General features: G+C 35.6%; 1 protein-coding gene across 5 annotated transcripts in view; it reads right to left on the reverse strand.

The window, feature by feature from the left end:
* Window positions 1-16,006, reverse strand: part of Start1 (Steroidogenic acute regulatory protein-like) — a 16,007-nt gene extending 1 nt beyond the window's left edge. Inside the window, exons 1-13 of one of the 5 annotated variants that reach the window (XM_043009113.2) lie at window positions 15,868-16,006; window positions 13,032-13,092; window positions 12,594-12,757; window positions 12,299-12,379; window positions 11,935-12,012; window positions 11,618-11,671; window positions 10,546-10,678; window positions 9,267-9,395; window positions 8,949-9,007; window positions 8,609-8,761; window positions 8,319-8,423; window positions 8,027-8,202; window positions 1-3,897 (exon numbers count right to left, since the gene is read on the reverse strand). The exon at window positions 1-3,897 is cut by the window's left edge and continues 1 nt beyond it. In XM_043009113.2, the coding sequence (XP_042865047.1) occupies window positions 3,678-3,897; window positions 8,027-8,202; window positions 8,319-8,423; window positions 8,609-8,761; window positions 8,949-9,007; window positions 9,267-9,395; window positions 10,546-10,678; window positions 11,618-11,671; window positions 11,935-12,012; window positions 12,299-12,379; window positions 12,594-12,757; window positions 13,032-13,062 (1,383 nt within the window). In that variant the 5' untranslated portion in view covers window positions 13,063-13,092; window positions 15,868-16,006 and the 3' untranslated portion in view covers window positions 1-3,677. Of the gene's footprint in view, window positions 3,898-8,026; window positions 8,203-8,318; window positions 8,424-8,608; window positions 8,762-8,948; window positions 9,008-9,266; window positions 9,396-10,545; window positions 10,679-11,617; window positions 11,672-11,934; window positions 12,013-12,298; window positions 12,380-12,593; window positions 12,758-13,031; window positions 13,093-15,737 lie in introns of all 5 variants that reach the window. The other 4 variants (XM_043009114.2, XM_043009117.2, XM_043009115.2 and 1 more) reach the window with 4 other exon arrangements.
* Between the last annotated feature and the right edge of the window lie 3,994 nt (window positions 16,007-20,000).

A 20,000-nucleotide genomic window follows, 5' to 3' on the forward strand; every position in this document is an offset into this window, starting at 1 on the left:
AATCATGATAATGATTTATTGATTTCTTTAATGATTTAATTACAGTGTTTAGATGCCCATCTAGGAAATTCAAAATCCAGACTATGATCTACAAGAACCCAAATATGGAATGTCTAAAAGATATCTTTCAGCTAAACCCTATCCTTTGTATAAATAAGACATACAGAAATGTTTATGCCCTTTCTGACTTAGTGAGCAAGCAGTTATTCCTATTAAAGCTTTTAGAACTATTGCATGCATGGTGTTCCTCTCTTTATTCATAAAAATGCTCAAATGCATAGTAGCATCACATACTTGCAAGTACTCTCACATATGGATACATAGTGATTTCTTGAAATACTCTGCACACATTTTTTTTTACTTTTCACTTAACATCTTTTAAAAGAATATAAAGAAAGTACATCAAACAAATTACATCTTGATTAATCTACAAACCATGAGATGGTTTGAGATGTGAAATACATTACAATAAAATGAGAAAAGAACGACAAACAAAAGCACCAATTGGAAGATGGTAGGAGGAACTATCTGAGTATCTAACATTCTTGGTATACCATCTAAAATTTTAACATCTAAATTTCTACCAACTCAATTTCAAGCAAACTACACCCATTTAGGAAAAAAAAACATTAATGAAAATTCTAAAAAAATATTCCAATTTCTTTTGTCATCTTTGGATGTTGGTTTTTGCAAGCACTGCTGTAATAAGACTATCCATGATGAATGCAATAATGTTAATATAATTTCATTACATATCAGCACTACAAGGAAAGGTGTTTCTGTAAAATATATGACTTTGTGCATTGGCCATCAAATACTTTTACCTTCAGCTCCCTTTATGCAATTTTCCTTATCCTTTTATTCTTTCATTAATTATAACTAATATATTAAGACCCTTAATAGTAATTACAGATTCCAGAAAGTAGAATTGTTGAAATTGTCCTTTTGATAAACAGCTGATTGACTTTTTTGTTTTGATTTGGGACCACTACTACCTTTTTCAAAGATTTTACGTGCCAGAAGCATCAGGTCACTTATTGTTTTCAATCTGGGAAATATGAAGCTACTAAATGAGATCTTTGGATAGACCCTGTGGAGTAAGCAAGCATGGATGCAAATTTGAAACACTCAAGCAATAAAATCCATACATACAATTTCTTGCATAAAAATTATTCACTTCTAGTTGTAACAAAACACAATATCTGGTTTATAAAACAATGGAAATATTCCTGCTTACTTTGGCCAGCTTACAAAATAATTTCCAAACTTTTTCTTATATCAATGTATGCAAATCAGCTGTTATGAGTTCACTGTTGTCATCCTATTATTTCTTGTTTTCAAGTGGGTTTAATTTACATGAATGGACACTTTAATATGCAAGAAAGAGTGTGAGTCTTTCTTGAGTCCAGCCTCCACTAAGCATATTATTGTAAACTGCAGCCAATGGTAATTGAAGTATGCCAGATTATGATCAATGGTCATTAAGCTATTCAATACAAGGCTATTATATGATAATTAGAAAAAATTACAAATGATATATACATAAATAAATATAGCAGCAGCTATATTTAGTTTATAATACTTGTATGGTCTATGCATTGAATGTCAAGGCTCAAACTGTGTCAATTTTGCTAACCTTCTAAATCCTGACAATTAATTTAGACATTTAGAAATTCACATTCTGTGTACTATACAACATCTTAATTTGTGAAAGGAGATATACAAAGGTAACATAATTCATAAAAGCTGAAAATCAACTAAAATCAGACATGTTAAGACATAGCATTTTTCTCTTTTTGCTTAGTAAATTGGTTCATTCCAAAGAAAAATCCCTTTTTCTCTAATAGCAGCACTGACAATAATGGGACAATTCTATTGGAAAGGTTGCTTATGTATATTGGTCCTTCTATCTGATAATACTCATTTTTAGCAATTAATAGTCCAATCTTAATTTATAAATTACTGAATGACATATACTCATATTACACTTCCATATGGCAAACAAAGAGAAACTAGAAAATTAATCCAGTATCATAGAAGAATACATTATTTTCTTTTTTTCGTGCTTACTGTTATTGTCTTGCATCTTCACTTTCATCTTTACAGGTAATAGAAAATAGAGAGGAGGTTCTAAACACAAACCGATAAAATAAACCAATAACATGGTGAAATACAGTTGTGTCATTGACTTCACGCCTCAATATATATTTCTTTTTTTCTTTTTCCTTAATCTAAAATGACATAGGCCATACTTACAAATTATAAGGAAATAAAAAATAATGTGCAAAGAGAGGGAGACCTGTATATACATATTCTAATTTATTTACACTGCAGAACAATACTGGCAGATTCCACACTTGAATCCTCCATACAGAAAGATCAAGAACAGGTTGACTCATACAAAGTTCACTTGCCTAACACTAGACCCTATATACATCACTCATACAGAGGCACTTAAATCACTCCAACAGAAGTTCCTTTGGTTTATACATAAACTTCAGCACTTTAAAAGATTTCACATATGAAATATTAACTCAATGTCAATAATGCATATCAAAATACACAGATATTTATACATGCATATGGTCAGCCTAAATAAAAAGTAAATCTACCAAGAGGAAAAGAATAAGAAAAATTAAATCTATAATATTTCCATCAATTTTACATACAGTTTTGCATATCAATATGTATGGAATTTACAGATAAGCTACAAATCAATGACCACAGACAAAAAGAGAGAGAAAAAAAATGATCATATATAAAACCACTGAAGATTATTCATTCCAGTTTATGCCTCCATCAAAACCCTGGGCTTTAGCTTGATACTGAAAAGCCTCTAACTACAGCCTTAAGCTTCAAATACCAAGCAAATGAATTATTCCACCCTGACAAGTATCCTAAACCTCTCTGAATGGTTTTAAAATACAACCAAATATTATCACTTGACATGGTTACAGTTTATTTACTCTTAAAAGATCAGGCGCATAGAGATAGAATAGACATCACTCACAGAATACACCCCAAACACTGCTTCACAGCCAAGTAAATAAAAGACTTATCACCAACAAGCAGTTTTCTCATAATGAGAAATAAAGTTGGCTTTCTAGCCCTAAAACTATCGAGTATTCATCTTCAACAAATAACATTTGTGTCCCTTGAGATAATATATTGAGCATCATGAAGATGAGAGTCAAACTGATCATCCTCACCTTTTAAGCTCAACAGACACTAATCATACAATGAGTTCTCCCTTAAAATCCATGCACAATTATTTTTGCAACTGACTTTTTAGTTAAAAAAGGATAAAAAAGATCTTTGATACCTTGACTACAAAAAGCTCAGGAACATCTTTTAAGGACATTTTTCACTGTGTACTACCATTTCACAACAATGTGTGATATTGTCTTTTGGTTATGATTAAACTAATATATTCATCAACAAGAGATGTCTTTTCAACCTTCATAAAGAGGTACAGTTAATCAACAATTCCTTCCATTTAAAGGAAATTATATCACAACATTAAACAAAACTGACAATATACTAATAAACAAGTATTGATGATATTTCTACAAATGTATAATCATATAATCGACCCCTATCTACATCTTTAACAATGATGAAGCATGTGACATCATGAGTAAATTAATGGTTAGTAGTACTGAAAATCTACACAAAATTTATCTAGAACTATATCTTTCACATTTACTTGCGGTGATGTGTGGTGCATAATTCCGTAAGCAATGAAGAAAATCTGTCATGGCGAATGTGAGAGCCTGGTCAATAACATACTGAGGGATCCAACCCTTGAGATCTGTGTCCAGCAACCACTGGAAGGAACATTTCTTTGGAGCACCTTCAACTGGGCTAAACACCCAACAGCCTGGTCCATTCTCTCCCCTGCAAGAATGAAGAGTTGAAGAGATGTAAAAATTAATTGGATGCTGATAATTCTATAATAAAGGGCTTTGTTTATAAAGAAGTGTTTTTTTTCTCTTTTCATGCATTCACACAAACCCACAACATTAAAGAAACCTTCACCTTCTTGTGATGAATCATTTTAACAAGGTAGCTAGAATTATAAATAACATGATACGGTATCTGAAAAATAATATAATGACACTATCAATTCCAGGAATGTACTTGGCTGTGGATAATGTAGTAGTAGCTGAATGTCATTATTCCAAAATTGACCTGATCATTGAGTGGTTAGGTTTATCAATAGGTGGTGAATGATAACAGATAACACTATATTCCTATCATTTTACTGATCATATATGCATTATGCATTTTACTGTTAGACTGTATTAGGCTGATTGTGATAAAGCATTTTCAGTTATTCCTTTCTTTATCTGGGTCCTGGCAAAGTTAGCAACTGATCTTTTCACATATTAGTCATTAGGTGGTTTCAGTGCAATAATGGACAGAGGCATAGGCATAATCTGAACACTTCCAATGAAATTTTGGTCTCACCCCCCCCCCTTTTTAATTAAAAAACAACAACAATACTGAATTCCTTAATCTCTTAACGTCGGGGACCAAATGGTCGAAATGCCAGGTTATTTCAAACATGTAAACCTAACACCTCAGGCTATTCGCCTGCACTGGCCACGACCAAGCACGATCACCCAGCTTAGTGGATAGCCATGACAAAATATCTCGTCCCCAGCAGCTGACACTGCCACCACTTGACGTGATATCTTGTCACCCATCATTAACCCATTCATGCCAGGGCGATTCCAGCTTTGCATGGTCGTAATGCCGGGGTTTTCGAACGCATAAGCCTAATGCCTCAAGACTTTCGGGTGCATAAGCTGCGAGCCTGGGCTGCCTGCTCTCTCAACCCGAGCGCCAGCCTTGCCCAGATAACTCGTCACCGGCGTCTGACGCAAAAACGTGTCAGCACATCATCCGGCATGAGTGGGTTAAGGGGTTAAGAGGGATCACAGTACCATGACAGCAGTCAAGAATAACTTTGTAAATTCTTGGCAGCAAGCATAAATTGTGCATTCTTGAGTATAAAAATTTTTTGCCTGGATAAATTTGGCCCTCTGTACTGGGCTAGCTCCATTGGCTACTTTCAAAATCTGCTTATCATAACTCAAACTGCTTACAAATGCCATCAAGTAGTCTTACAAAATTGCAAAATATATCTCATTTATCTGTATTCCCTACCATGCTCTTTATCTCATATGCTGTACTAATTCTGGAGGCTTTAGGTTTTCTTTTCTGTTTTTTTTCTACTTGTTTTATTATTCAAGTATTGAAAAAAAGAAACCCTTTCCATATAATGTCATCCAATCATACAGACCAACCATTCCTCATAAATAATTTCAGCTTTCACATAGTGATATAATAGATTAAATGAAATATATCTGAAGTTGGATAAATCAATATCAGGATGCATTTTGAACAAGAATACTCTCATATTTTGCACTTACATAATGCTTAATGTTTAGTCTGTATTGAATAATATATTTTTTTACACACACAACAATAGAAACAAATAAGCAACTAGTATCAAGAGTATCAGCTGCAGCATGCTCTATCTTAGTCTTGCTAAATCGGCAAAATAAGTCTAAATTTGCTTGCCACTTTTTAAATACCAGGGAGGGGGCTGGCTCATCACAACAGGTCTTGTCTACTTGCCAAAGCCACAACTCTTGGGGTCATCCCACATGCCTCCATCATCCAGGACTGTTCCTGGAAGAGACAACCTGATGGGTTGGAGTGTCCTCAGGAAATCAAGTCAAGTGTATACATAGCTTGACTTGGCAGTCCTGGATTGTGCAAGTGATAGGTCTTAAACTGGTCTTAAGGCGTTGTCATTAATTGGACGCATAGTCCTGCCCACTGTATCCTATGATTGGATGCATGAACTTATTGTAACCTGCATCAAGATGATACGGTATAGGCATGGGAGAGAGTCCATATTTCATTGTTGTACAACAAAATTAGCAAGGTCAGGGCTTTGAAGATGTGTAGCTTGTTCTTTCTGCAGGAGTAATGGAATCTCCAAATTAGAAAATTCATGAAAAGTCATGGTTTACCAACTTCCTGATGTGACAGCTCAATTACATTCTACACAAATGTGATATGTAAATCTCTGGGTGTCTTCGAAGTCCTTGCCCCAAGCATGTATTGCCTGAGTAGGGCTTCTGGACCTTGAAGTTGGGCCAAGAGACCTCTAAACCCAAGGGCTTTCTGTCTCGCTGCTAAGTGCATCAAGAGCTGCCACTAAGACTCAGACAGGATAGCTACTTCAGCAAAGTTATTGTCTGTGACCTTAATATTATCCATTGTTGCCACACAACAACTTTAGATGACAGTTCTACCCAATATCCAGTTCACACAGGTGTTGATAAGTGTTTCTGCACAAGAAACATCCTTGTCTCACTATGGAATTCACAAGAAAGAAGCTAGACATGCTCCCTCTACATTCTACAGCACTTTCAGTACCAGTATAAACTATAAAAGGTTTGCTATTAATTCATAAACTTTGATTGGAATTCCTCTGAGTCTTGCAATCCCCAAGAGTTATTTGCAATGCACCAAGACTTCTTAACCCATTGATGACGGGGCTATTTTGGCTCTAAATGGTTGAAATGGCGGGATATTCAAACGCATAAGTCTAACACCTCGGGATTCTTGGCCGCACTAGCCGCGGGCGAGCACTGTACGCCTGATCACCTGATGTGCCAGCCTTGACTAAATATCTCATCGCCGGCATCTGACCCAAAAAGCACTAAACGTGATAGCAAGTCAACCGGCGCGAATGAGTTAAAGTTGATCTAGCTGCAAGCAGCCTGTATCACAAAAGTAACTCAAAGTAACTCAAAGTACATGACATAATTTTTTGTGGATTTGGTAGGAGTGAATCCAAATTGCTTTACATCTGTGGTATCTCAACAGGTGGTCTATGATGCCTCTCTAGAAATGCCTGCTATGTTAAGTAGTGCCTTGATGGTTGCTGCAGTTCTAGCAATCCTCTTTCCCCTTCCAGAGAGGGATGATCACACCCCTCAACATGCCTGTGCAAACTGTACTATACTGCAAGATGACAGCAATGAAAGCAACTAATCCTTGAGCCATAGGATTACTACAAGACTTCAACAATTTGGCAGGGATGCCTTTCAGCTTGGAATTCGCTTCCCTAACCTGGGTTATACTAGGGTCTTTACTGATGGGTGATCAAAGCACCATGACCATGACCATATCTATGCTAACCATCAGCAGCTCTAGCTGAAGCAACTGCTTAAACTACTTGGCCTAGCATGATAGCCTCCTTTCAGGATCTGATATGATTTGGCTATCTGCTGAGCAGACTGCAGTCATGTGTGGGGAGGGCTTAGCACTCCATTTTCTCAGGGTTTGGTAAGTAAGATGAGGGTCATTTACAAAGAAATGGCATCAGCAAGGTTCTTGATGTTCTATAAACAAATGATTGATGCAATATAGCCACAGCTAAGGGTAGCCCCATACACACATCTCTGTGTCTGTCCCAATGAAACACCCATGGGTGGTGACTGAATGGACTGGAGATTCTAAAGCAGACCTACAGGGTAACCAAAACCATTTCATGATCAGTACCACAGAACTTGGCACTTAAAAGACCTGCAATTCTGATGATCCTATACCAGGTCCAGTGACATTGGTACTAGCAATGTTCAATTTCTGAGACCTCACAAGAAGAAGAAGTCTGTTCTCAAAACTGTTATCAACTCCTGAGTCTTGGGGGCAGATAGATATCTTTTAGTTAGAGTTGGCGACCAACACGACACCGTCAAGGAAGGTTTCTCCTATTTCTCAGCCACAATTCAGCAGGCACCCTCACTACAGAGCCCACCACTCAAGGTTTGACAGGTGTGAAGGAAATCATCCCTCCCTCCAGCACCCTTCTGAGAATGTGGCAGTAGAGTTTTTGAGAAGGCAAACTGGGAGGAACTTCTAATCCCACAATGAATAAGTTTAGAACAATAATATACAAACTCAAATACTATATCACAAATAGGTAGAGAACTTAACATACCTCACTATACTCTTTTGTGGTGGTTCATCTTTGTGAACAATGGAGATATTTGCAGAGACCCAGCAGTCACCAATTTTCTTCCAGTGCCGCACATTCACAAAATCTCTTGCAGATACTACGCCTCCTGGTCCTTCTGCCGCAACCTGGTACACTACATCTGTACAACTATCTATAGTCTGACAAAATAATAAAAAACAAGAATTGATATCAATTTTTAAGAAGGTAATGATATGGTATTATTCATGAACTCAGTATAGCTACACACAATGGTCCTTACAGCATTTAGACTCACCTGTACAACTCTACCTAGTGTTATTGCCTTATTCCAAGTTGGAATATTTTCAAAGTTGAAGAGCATCTCATTAAACAAAGTCTTTGGATCTACCTCCACCACACCCTAAAAGAAGACAAAAACATTTACATAAAAATCTGTAGCAAAATCTACAATTAGAAAGACAAAGCATGATAAGAGTTTGCTGTTATCATGCTACATCCCTCCAGATCAAAATTTTGAAAATAATACTCCATAAACAGTTACATTATTTGTCTTATGAAAGTCAACATAAAAAATAAAGTACATACCACCAATTTGTATATTTTTGATCCTTTAGGTCCCACTTTGGAGGACACAGTGTCTCCATGTGAAGTTTCTTTCTCTACCTTCCAGCCCGGAGAGTTAACAGTTTCCCAAGCTTTTTGTAATGCTTCATAGCCACTTGCCTGTATTTGTTTCTCCTGTTAAGGAAGTAATTTTTACTAAACACATTTACAAACATACAGTCATCTCATGTACAAAAGTTAAATTCTTCTGAAATAAATTTATTTTCAGGCAAAAAAATAATGACCATTGTCATTATGTCAAATTATCATATCACAGCATTCAGTGGCAATCTGAAAACCATATAATTGAAAACTAGCTTACTTCAGGAGATAATTTTCTGTAATCCGTACGAGTAAAACCATCATCATCATCATCAGATCCTGAAAAATATTTCAGCTACATAAATTTAAAAGTACAATAAGTATGTGTCTCCATCAAATTTTGTAAAGATCTTTATTCTGAGAGTGACATAATGGATATTCCAATCATAATATGGCACAGATAATAATTCAAAATGTTTTTGATATGTGCATCCTACAATAAATCTTCAACTAATCCTAAATTCTCAAATTAATTCTGAAGTCAAAACAGTGCAATTACATAGAACAATCTTCTATAACTTGACCTTTTCAGTCTTACCTAAAGGTGATTCCATGGGTGAGTAGAAGTCACCAACAGTCTCTGAATAATGACTGAGGTAGTCCCTTACTCGCTCCAATTGTGGTAACAGAGGATCATTCTCCATATGTTCACTGCTGCCTGCAGCAGCTATCATAAAGAAACAGAAGGTTATTTCTGACTGTTCACTGATGCTCATTTGTTAACAGAATAAGAAGAATAAAACAGACAAACACAAAAATATGTAATACATAATTATGATAACATAAAATAACAAAGCCTTTCTGGAATGAGCAACCTTATTCCTGTCAAAAGGTGGGGGGGGAGGTTTGTGTTGGGAAAATATACAGAGATGGATTAACATTTTCTGGCCTTTAGGTATAGTATGCAACCCTAGACTCTTTTATGAATACAATATAAAACCTAATTTTCCTTTATCAAATAATGCATAACAATGCACATAAGTACAAAAAGGATAAATTATTGTTTGATATAATTATCAATAACTATAAATATTATGCAAGTTTTATCTAATGTAATAAAAAATCAAATTTCTTCATTTTTTTATTAGGCCTATTATATTTCAATGTTTATGGATCTTATGTTCCATAATAAATAATTTTGCTTATTGTTATCTTTTACTTATACACACATTTGGTATGATATGAGTCTGGTATGATATGCTGGTATAACAGCACTGTGATACTAATTAGCATTTAGTTATACTTAGTTACACAACTGAAGGAATAAGTGGCATGTAATTTCAACAAAAGGAATGCAGTATGAAAGTGATCCCACATGTGAAATATGCCCATTGTGGAAGGGTTAAGATCCAGCCACTGTATGGGGCTACATGATGAGAATATGAATAAAGACTAGCAATGAAAACCTATACATCTAAAAGAATTATCCACATAAATATTAGAACCCATTAAACAAAATGCAGCACTATAAGAAGGGCAAAACTATCAACTGTCAAACCTGTCAATCATGTTTTCTTTTTAATAATTTGTTTCTGTATGTGCTACATCTTAATAGCCTCTTCACCAATACCACTGGGACAACAATAAAATTCCATATAAATTGATGTTTTCTTTTTTAAAATATCATCCCTTTTTGTGAACAGTAAAGTATATAAAAAAAAACAAGAACTCCTTTGGATTTTTAAATCTCTTTTACCACCCATCCTATGCAGGACATGCAAGTGGGCACGTTTTGGAATCTTCAGACTCCTTAAAAAATACCTCTCCTTACCTTCACAATCCTTAATAACCTTATGAATTTGCTTAAGTTTACTCACCTTCCAGAATTGACTTGGCTCGAGCTTCTTGCGGTAAAACCCTGAAGTCAATAAACCAAGCCTCAGCCCAGGCAATGAGAAAGGATATCAGAACTAGCATCACTTCAAATGGACGGCTGTTTTCTGTTTTCCACTGGAGTAGGAGAAGAAAAACCTTCTTAGCCAGTATGTCATTTAAAAATACTGTCAATCATAATCAATACTTCAATATTCATTTTAAACTATGAATGATACATATTTGTTCTACTTTTAGATATTTTTTTTAAATAAAACATTACAGCAATCACCACAGGCTGATGCGCAATTTCTATCAGCCATGTTCTTCACATCACAACTCTTAGGTAGCTTCTTTACAAAAGGGGTTCTTATCTCATACAGGACAAACTATGTTATGATCTGATAAAGAAATACAGTAACCAAGTAAACAATCATTTATATAAACTCTAATTCAATCAGCACAAAAACATGAGTTTCATGTTAGGAATCTTTCCTTGACCATTTCAACATACTTCTTCCCCCAGATAATGAAGCTCAGACAAGATACTGGTACATTCTTGAAATTATTTGCTCTAACCACTACACTAAGAATGAAATACATTACAAGAAAAACAAGGAAAGTTTTAGAACATTTGTCACCATCTGCAGTTAGTTGTCATATGAGCATCAAAAAACATCAATGCAGATACAGATTAGTTTCAAATCTTATTCCATTTTCTAAAACAAGACAAATAACCAACCTCACAACTGTCAACTTAGAGGTAGAACTTCAAATCTTGCATTAGTTTTACTTTTCTATTGTATGGAATTATAAAGTATTTTTCCCAAAAAGAGTCATTAAACAAAGGTGTATCTTATTTGCTAGCAAATGTGGTAATTTGCAACTTAAAAGATGCAAAGTGACAAGAGCTGATGCAAAAAATATTAGTTACCTTAAGACAGATTGCCAAATATGATGTCTTTTCATTTCTCTTTATTACCATATCATTGAACACATATTTTCATCCTTGAAGATACAATAACCCAAAGAAGGGCAAAGGTTTTACCATATTATAGATTTTTTATCTATACTTACCGTATAAAGTAATGTCTTGGCTATGAGGAAAGCACAGCTTCCTGCTGTTGTAATCTGGAAAATATTTACAAATGATAAGTATCCCTCAATTCTTGTATTTTACACCTATGTTAATTCATAACTTGACCATACTGCATGTCTTAGATTTTATCATAAATTGAAAAAGAGAAAAAAAATAGTCCAGTGATTTTACTCAATCTGAGAAAATATGTTATAAAAATTTTAGTAAAGAATACTTCGCAAAGCCATTGAAAAAATCATATCAATACAATTTTTGTCAATCAGCGACATCAGAAATCCTGAAAATGCCAACTTACAGCAACAAGCCACCAATGATTGATGTGGAGCAGAGCATAGAATAGCAGTAAGACTGTAAACCTGACTCCAGCTGCCATCTGGAAATTTCAATATATATTAAGGGGTTGGGATCTTCAAAAAAATTAACATTAGAAAGACGGAAAGAGGGAGAGAGACAAATATTCACAGCATTTGATATAGCTTAACACTGCACAGCTTGGCGTCATTCTCAGTGTATGAGAGACAGGTATTACAATAGATCAAGAGTAGCAAAGCCAGTACCTTCATAACTTAATTTGATAAAAGTTGTAGTATTGCATCTTTAACATTGAAAAACAGAAACCAGTAACAATCTCCTAAAATATAATATAATTCAACACTTACCACGATGTCAAATATTGAGGTCTTGATACTATAATGTTCAACTTCTTCCTCAAGAGCCTTGACAAGATTTTCTCCATTAATCTGTAAACATTTGATAGACAGTTTACTAAATAATCATACTCCTCAGTTGGGAATGGTGCATAGGGAAAATAAAGCAAAAACTATGATGAATATTCTGACAGCTGATTAATAATGATAACAATGATGACGATCGTATATACATATTTACATTACACTTTTGGATCCAACTGACATATCTTTTTAAAAATGAAATATAATATCTGAATCAACCTACCAGGATGCATATAATCCAGAAGAGGCCAGTAAAAAGCAAATCAAAAGTGACGAAGAGGCAGAAGAAGCGACGCACTGTGGACATGCGTCCATTAATTTGCATTCCCGATACATAGTTGGCCAGGAGGAAATCTGTATGTGTTGCATTTATACTTCCGGAGGTTCCTGTTCAAGTAGAAGGGTGTTACCTCTGTCATATGTTCTGCTTTCTCAACAAATATTTTAGAGACTGGTTTATCAAAATCATGTTTCCTTTGTTACTCCTATCTAATAATTTTCAATATGTTTGTGTATTTTTATACCATTTATTAATTCACTAATATCACTTTGTCTTTCAATAAATTCAACCAGTCACACCTATGGTCATACTCACTCAATCTTTGAAGACATTAATCAAAATAAGTATAGTACATATAAACATAAGAGTATGGTACATTACCTAACGATGGTAGATGTCCTAATCTATTCATTTTCTATCTTCTATTTTCTTTTTCATTAATCTGAAACCAATAAGAAAACAATTACTATCATAAGACAATTCTTTACAGACTGTATGCAAAATTATAAAATCTGTTCCCTAATATCTTGTTTATGGTTTATGGTTTATCACATACAACAAATAAATAGGCATTCTAAATTATGTTATTCAATTATCTAAGCTTCCTACAAAATATCCTATCAAAAGTGCCGAAGTACAAAAAAACATATAATCAATCAAGTAACAATTTTTTTCAACTTTTGTTGTTTAACACCTAAACTATATGATTTTAATTAATAAAATATACTATCAATTACTTCACTTTAAAAAAAACTGCCCTGGGCACAAATTGACTACCTATCCCAATAATCCTTTGAATCTATTATGCTCCCTTCAGTATAACAAGAGATATTTCTAGTTCCTTTACTTGAGGCTCAAAAAAGCAATCTGTGCATCAATCCCATTCTGAATAATGACCTATATATATGCATGTACAAGTAACTATATTTCTAAGGACATAAACATATACTGTAGTTGGTATCAAATATTTCAGTTTAGTTTTAGTTCATGACAAAATGGCTTTCATGGGAGAGTGTATATGGAATTAATAATTTGATCAAATCTCAGAACCTTTTCATTCAAAATATTTCTGGGCATTTCTGTTTAAATAACATAACTTCATCTCAAGATTCCTGGATACTGAATTAGTCTACTGACAATAACCAATGAAAACTACTCCATCTCCAGGGCAATCATAAGCAAGGGTGATTTTATGTTGCTACTTGTTCAGAAATTTGTTTTGTTCAAACATTCAAGACAGATCATAGTTGGTTATTATATCATGAAGAATGTGTGTTTGCCGGTCGTATTTTGCTATGACTTGAATGAATCCGACATTCATTTTGACAGCAAACCTTCCAAGTTAGCACCCCCTCCCAACCCCCCATACTCCACAGGCTTTTGGTAAACCTTTTGAATACATTGTTAATATATATCCCATGTCACTAATGTATATCCTGTACTGGTAACAACACCACAAACACAGACAAGGCTTTGCGATATGACAACCAACTCAAAACTGGCTTGAAAAGTCAATTTCACAGATTTAAGAACAATAATAAACATGAAATTGTTGTGAATGACTTCTTAATTTAAGAGTGGTTTTCATTGGTTGTTGTATATAGGTGAACTAAACATCCTTAAATTGGATTTTCTGATAGATGGCTCTTTTCAAACAAGTGCACTTTTGGTAAAATAAAAACATGTTTGACAATTATCTCTCCAAGCATGATGAAGCTCAATGGAGTTGCTGTATTATATTTCTATAGCTAATAATTTTTTTTTCTTTTTTTTTATAATGTCATAGACGATATGTGTCATACATTTCAATGGAGAGGGGGCGGGGCATTACAGTACTATATCCATTGGCATTCTCCATCTATATTTCCACATGCATATTAATATCCTGGATAACAAGTAGTTGGAATACAAGATTCAATTATTTGTTTTACAACCTTTAATTCAATTTGCAACAGCTCTCTTAATGTAAAACTGGATTATATATCAGAATTAAAAAATAGTAAATATTCAGAATAGTGCCGCACCTCTAAATACCAAGATATTGGTATCAATAGATTCCTTTCACCCTTTACTATTAAGATATAGTGAGAATGACCCACAATCTTGGTCCTGATAGCAGGAGAGGGTAGGAAGGACACCAGGGAAATTTCAGGGTAAAATATGAATAGTAATAAGTAATATGTACATTAACAAAAAATACACTATGATGCAAACTAACTGCCTAATCCTTCCCTTGTGTTGATGCTTTCCCTAGCAGCTGGATCCCCCCTTTTGTCTGAGCACTTTGTACAACTCACCATGACCTACCTAACCCTAGCTTGGGTTGATGGATGACCTAGCCAAGGGGGTGTCCCCCATAAGCGAAGCACTTCATGCTACTTACCCTGCCCCATGAGACTCTCATGGAGCTGACACCTAACTAAGGTTAGGCTCTATACTGCCATGTTCAGTAAGAATAGGTAGGTCAAGGTCAGTAGTATAATGTGCTGAAAAAAGGGGGTGGGGGGCAAAATCCACCTCTTGACTGCAGCAAAGTAAGCCCTAGATAAGTTTAGGTAAGTGATTGGATCACGATGTCATAAAAGATAACTTTATGGAGGTCTGCATAATCAGTGCAGTATAGGCAACCGCAAAACACTGTGCACATGATACACTGTATGGCAGGCCACCCAAGGGTGGTATTACAGTATATGTGTGGCATACTTAGGTGTGGTTACCTATTATCTTTACCAGTTTAGCCTACAATTTCCCTAGCCTCCTTCATGCCGTCCCCTGCTATTGGGACCTACTCACTATATCTGAATAGTAGAGGGTGAGAGGAATTTAATGATACCAGATTTGTGGTAAATAGTGATACAACACTATTCTGAATATATACCTAACAAACAATACAAATATTTCACAATTCACTAAAGAGATATCAGTTTAAGTTCACAAACAAAGTTTAAAATGTGACGCATTTTGCATCCACTAATGAAAACCTAAACAAACAACTACACAGCAACAAACGTAACATCAGAGAACAGAACACCACAAGAAATAACACAAAAAATAATCAAAGAAAAACACAACACAAAAGAACATCACCATAACATCAGCGAACAAACCGAACTGTCACATCTTTGTTCACTACGATCATGACTCATCCTATACTTAAGTAGCCTTTTTTGGCACCACATCACATGACAAAGACCCTCCTACCACATGTGAGTTACACCTTTACTATATATACAGTAGACTCATAATCAAGATCCTCTTGGAAAGGTCTCAATTGTCAAAATTGTCAAAGTTCCGCACTGATTACGTCTGTGAGGGAGGAGGATTTGAGACTATTCTTTTGTTTACAAGATGAGCATGTCAAGTTCTTTTCACGGGATCACTAAACGTGGATGTCATTTGTTTATGGATTTTTTGTGCTTAATTTGTTTCTTTAGTGGTCTATATATCCCTTCCTTTTTATTAGAGTATATCATTTTGTAAATTGTTCCAATGTTTATTTTGTATCTCGAGTAATTTGACTTGTTTTAGACGATGGGCTATTCGTTTGAACAGTTCGTATCGGTTTATAAAATGATGCAGAGGAAAGGGGAGGATTCGACAACAGTAATAGTAATATCAACAGTAGTGATAATGGTGATAATAACACAAATGATTACAACAGTGACAGCTGCAACATCATCAACAACAATAACAACAGCAATAATAATGATTATAGAAAACAAGATGAAATATGATCACTGATGAACATATTGATGCATAATTATTACCTTAAAATGATGAGAAGAGAACTAATGGTAATTATACAGGAGAGAGAGAGAGAGAGAGAGAGAGAGAGAGAGAGAGAGAGAGAGAGAGAGAGAGAGAGAGAGAGAGAGAGAGAGAGAGAGAGAGAGAGAGAGAGAGAGAGAGAGAGAGAGAGAGAGAGAGAGAGAGAGAGAGAGAGAGAGAGAGAGAGAGAGAGAGGAGAGAGAGAGAGAGAGAGAGAGAGAGAGAGAGAGAGAGAGAGAGAGAGAGAGAGAGAGAGAGAGAGAGAGTCACTAAAAAAATGGGATTTCTCGAAAAATTTCTCGAAACGTTTTGTGCTACCTCTAGGAAAATTCTGCATCTTCAGTGACGCGAAATCAGACCCGAGTGGATGGTAGTTTGCAATGAATTATAAAACGAGAGAGAGATAGAGACTTTGACTTTGACATTTATTGAGACAAGGGATGAGGTAACATAGGTTTTCCTCACCCCAATCTTAGTCCTTCTTTGGGCTCACATATCTTTTACAAAAGCTTACAGTTATATCAACATATTGAAATATATAAAGTACAAAAGGCGGATTAATCACAAGCATACAGTTAATTTTATACGTATCAGGAGAGTGTTATAACCATGATAAATCCTCTCCGGAGGTCACTTAATCATACACATATTAGCAAAACATAAGTTTGCTCCTGGAGGAAAGAATTCATCAGAATGTTAAGAAACTATTTTTATTCAACAGGGTATTGTATCATCAATTATATTCATCCACATATCAATAAAACCCTGCTCAGGCTTTCATAGTCTCAGCAGAAGGGAAGTCACAGTCCTTTATGTACAAATACCAACTACAATTATATAACTGATGCAAAATGTTCGTACCTCTTCAACATTTGAAATTACCTGGCCATTTCAAAACATACATACAGCCTGTTCGGGGAGTCCAGCTATCTTTGCGTTTCTGTAAATCTGAAGCATAGGACACTGTAATAAATAGTGTAAAATGGTGTATGACCTTGGTAACCTACATACTCTGCATTCTTTTTTCCTGTTCACCTGTCGTAACACCAAACCCCCCACTAATATTTATACCCTAACCTAATTCTCATATGTACAGAGTCTTTCCACTTGCTCTTGTCCCTCCCATAAGTGAAGTTTGTGTTCATCACTAGTTACATAAACTTTTGCAAGGTTCGCTCGTCTTAATCGACTCGCCTTTCTTAATCTCATCATAGTCTAACTGCATCCTATTGATATTGCCTGCTTAAATCTAAAACTTTTATAGCTGTCTCCTTCGCTACCTCATCCACAGCCTCATTAAGGGTGATACCGACATGCGATGGGATCCAAACGAATGTAATCACGCGTTCCCGCCTTCGCAGCTTATGCGCAATCAATCGGCACTCGTTAACAATAATGTGATCCAACACATGGTCCTTGCTATTAAATGAGTCCAGCGTTCTTCTACTATCCACAAAGAAAAATGCATCTTTATAAATATTTTCAATCTTTCCAACTGCCGTCAATATTGCCCACAGCACAGCCTGTGTCGATGAAATATTATCCCACTGCTTATGGTGACCACGCCACTCGCAGTGAACTGTCTGATGATAACCCCACTGATCCATCGCAGTAGACATGAGCAATAGCAAGGCGTGGTAGACTTTATTTTATGACCATATCTTGCTCTAAGTTGACCTGGTTCATACAGCCTCTTATTCATACAAAGGGGATCTACATCTACATCAATCTCCTGATCTTCACATGGTGGCACTTTGGGGGATGTCTGAAGCGAATAATAATCCTTCAAGCTACAATAGTCAATACCATTTTCCAGCTTCTTCGTATATCCTCGCTTGCCTTGTCTATAAAAAGTCATGATATTATTTATTTAGACCGCTGACCACATCTCTCACTAATTTCTTTCCACTGGTCTCTCTCATTAACCTGATGGCTGTTGTGACATTAATCTCGCTTATTCTCTGTGTAATACTTTGCAATCCTGTCTCTGTTCTCATTATGTCTATCCTAGCATTTCTGACACCAAAGCCCTTATTGTACCGATGTAGACTAGCCAGAGGCACCCCAGCACCTATCCTTGCACCATGTTCAGCCTCTGTTTGACCGAATGTACATACCCAGATATTTGTGTCAACACCTCCACTGGTTTGTTGTTTAGGGTAAACGTCACGTTATTTCTTTCTTTACTTTGAAACTTCGTTTTTTCTTCATTAATGACCAGTCCCAATGTTTGAGCAAGACTAGAAATCTGTCAATGGCTGTTGGTAAACGCCGTGGTGTGGTTCCTTGTATCAATATATCATCTGTATATATAATTGGCTGAACGCCCTGAGGATATTTTTCTGAAGCTCTTCTGTTCATTGGAGTTATTATCTTAAGAGCACTGGAATTAATACACCTTGTGCAGTATCCAATTCAAACTTTTCTCCGAAAAACAGATTTGAAACCATACACAAGCTTTCCTATCTGTCAGATAGTCAACATTACATCTCAGCAACTTTCCTGTTACACCTAGTTTTGTCAATTCATATAGAATCACTTCCCCATTAGCTTAATCAAAAGCTCCCGTCAAATCAATAAACAATACACTTTTCAGCATCATTGGATAAACACTGAATTGCACAGTCTGATGTTCCCATTCTCTTCATTTAACCGTACAAATAACAGAACAGTTTATCTTCAAATACGTACATTAGTCTATCTAATAATATTCGCGCCATCATTTTATACGCACAGGAAGTCAGAGATACAGGTCTGTAACCCCCAGATGATTAGGGAATAGGTATTATAATAGCTTTCTTCTAGGCCTTCGGTAGTCTACCCTACGAGTAACTCGTGTTAAATAAGTCTATAATAGGGCTATTCTTCATGCTCGCTAATGAATTTAGATCATATGTTAGTTCATCTTCCCTTGGTGCAGTGTTTTTCCTTCTTTTGACTGCATTTGGAAGCTCGTATGTAGTTCTATTCTGATAAGATCCTGCAGTAATGTTTACGGATGAAACAATCTGTCCCTTTCTTTCGGTTTCCCAATCAAACGAAGCGCCACGAGTGCTTTGCGGTATTGAAACCAGAGATGATTTTGCGCATTTCTGAAGATGTTAGTTTGCCTCATTTCGTTTACATGATACCATATTTCTGTGAGACTTTAACTTTCCTCAATATTTTGCGCAAACTCTGACCAATACTTTTCCCTTCCCTTTTTTCTCTCCTCACATCTTTGACAGGTTAAGGAGTATATCCTTCTCTTCTTCCAGCCTGCCTCCTTTAGCCCACTCCCTGTATGCCACCCTTAACATCTTTAAGTGTTTTATCAGTGCAGTATCTGTTTTTCCTTGCTCCGTGTTTTTTCTCCTGTCTGTGTGACCTAACCTTTGTAGGCTAGATCACACAGACCTACGGGTGTGCAATAACTAAACCAGTCGTCCATATTGTCAGTAAACAGTTCTTTGTCGCTTGTGTCTAAAGTAAACCTTTTTCCTTGAAATTTAACTTTTTTTGTACTTAAAATTAACATAATATATAATGCCGAATGATCACTAAGTAGTTCACTTGCTACTTATTTTTTTCCTTGAATCCCCT

This window comes from Penaeus japonicus, unplaced genomic scaffold (assembly GCF_977035675.1).
Source record: "Penaeus japonicus unplaced genomic scaffold, GWHDUDI00000001_assembly GWHDUDI00000001, whole genome shotgun sequence".
In the NCBI taxonomy this organism is placed as follows: domain Eukaryota; kingdom Metazoa; phylum Arthropoda; class Malacostraca; order Decapoda; family Penaeidae; genus Penaeus; species Penaeus japonicus.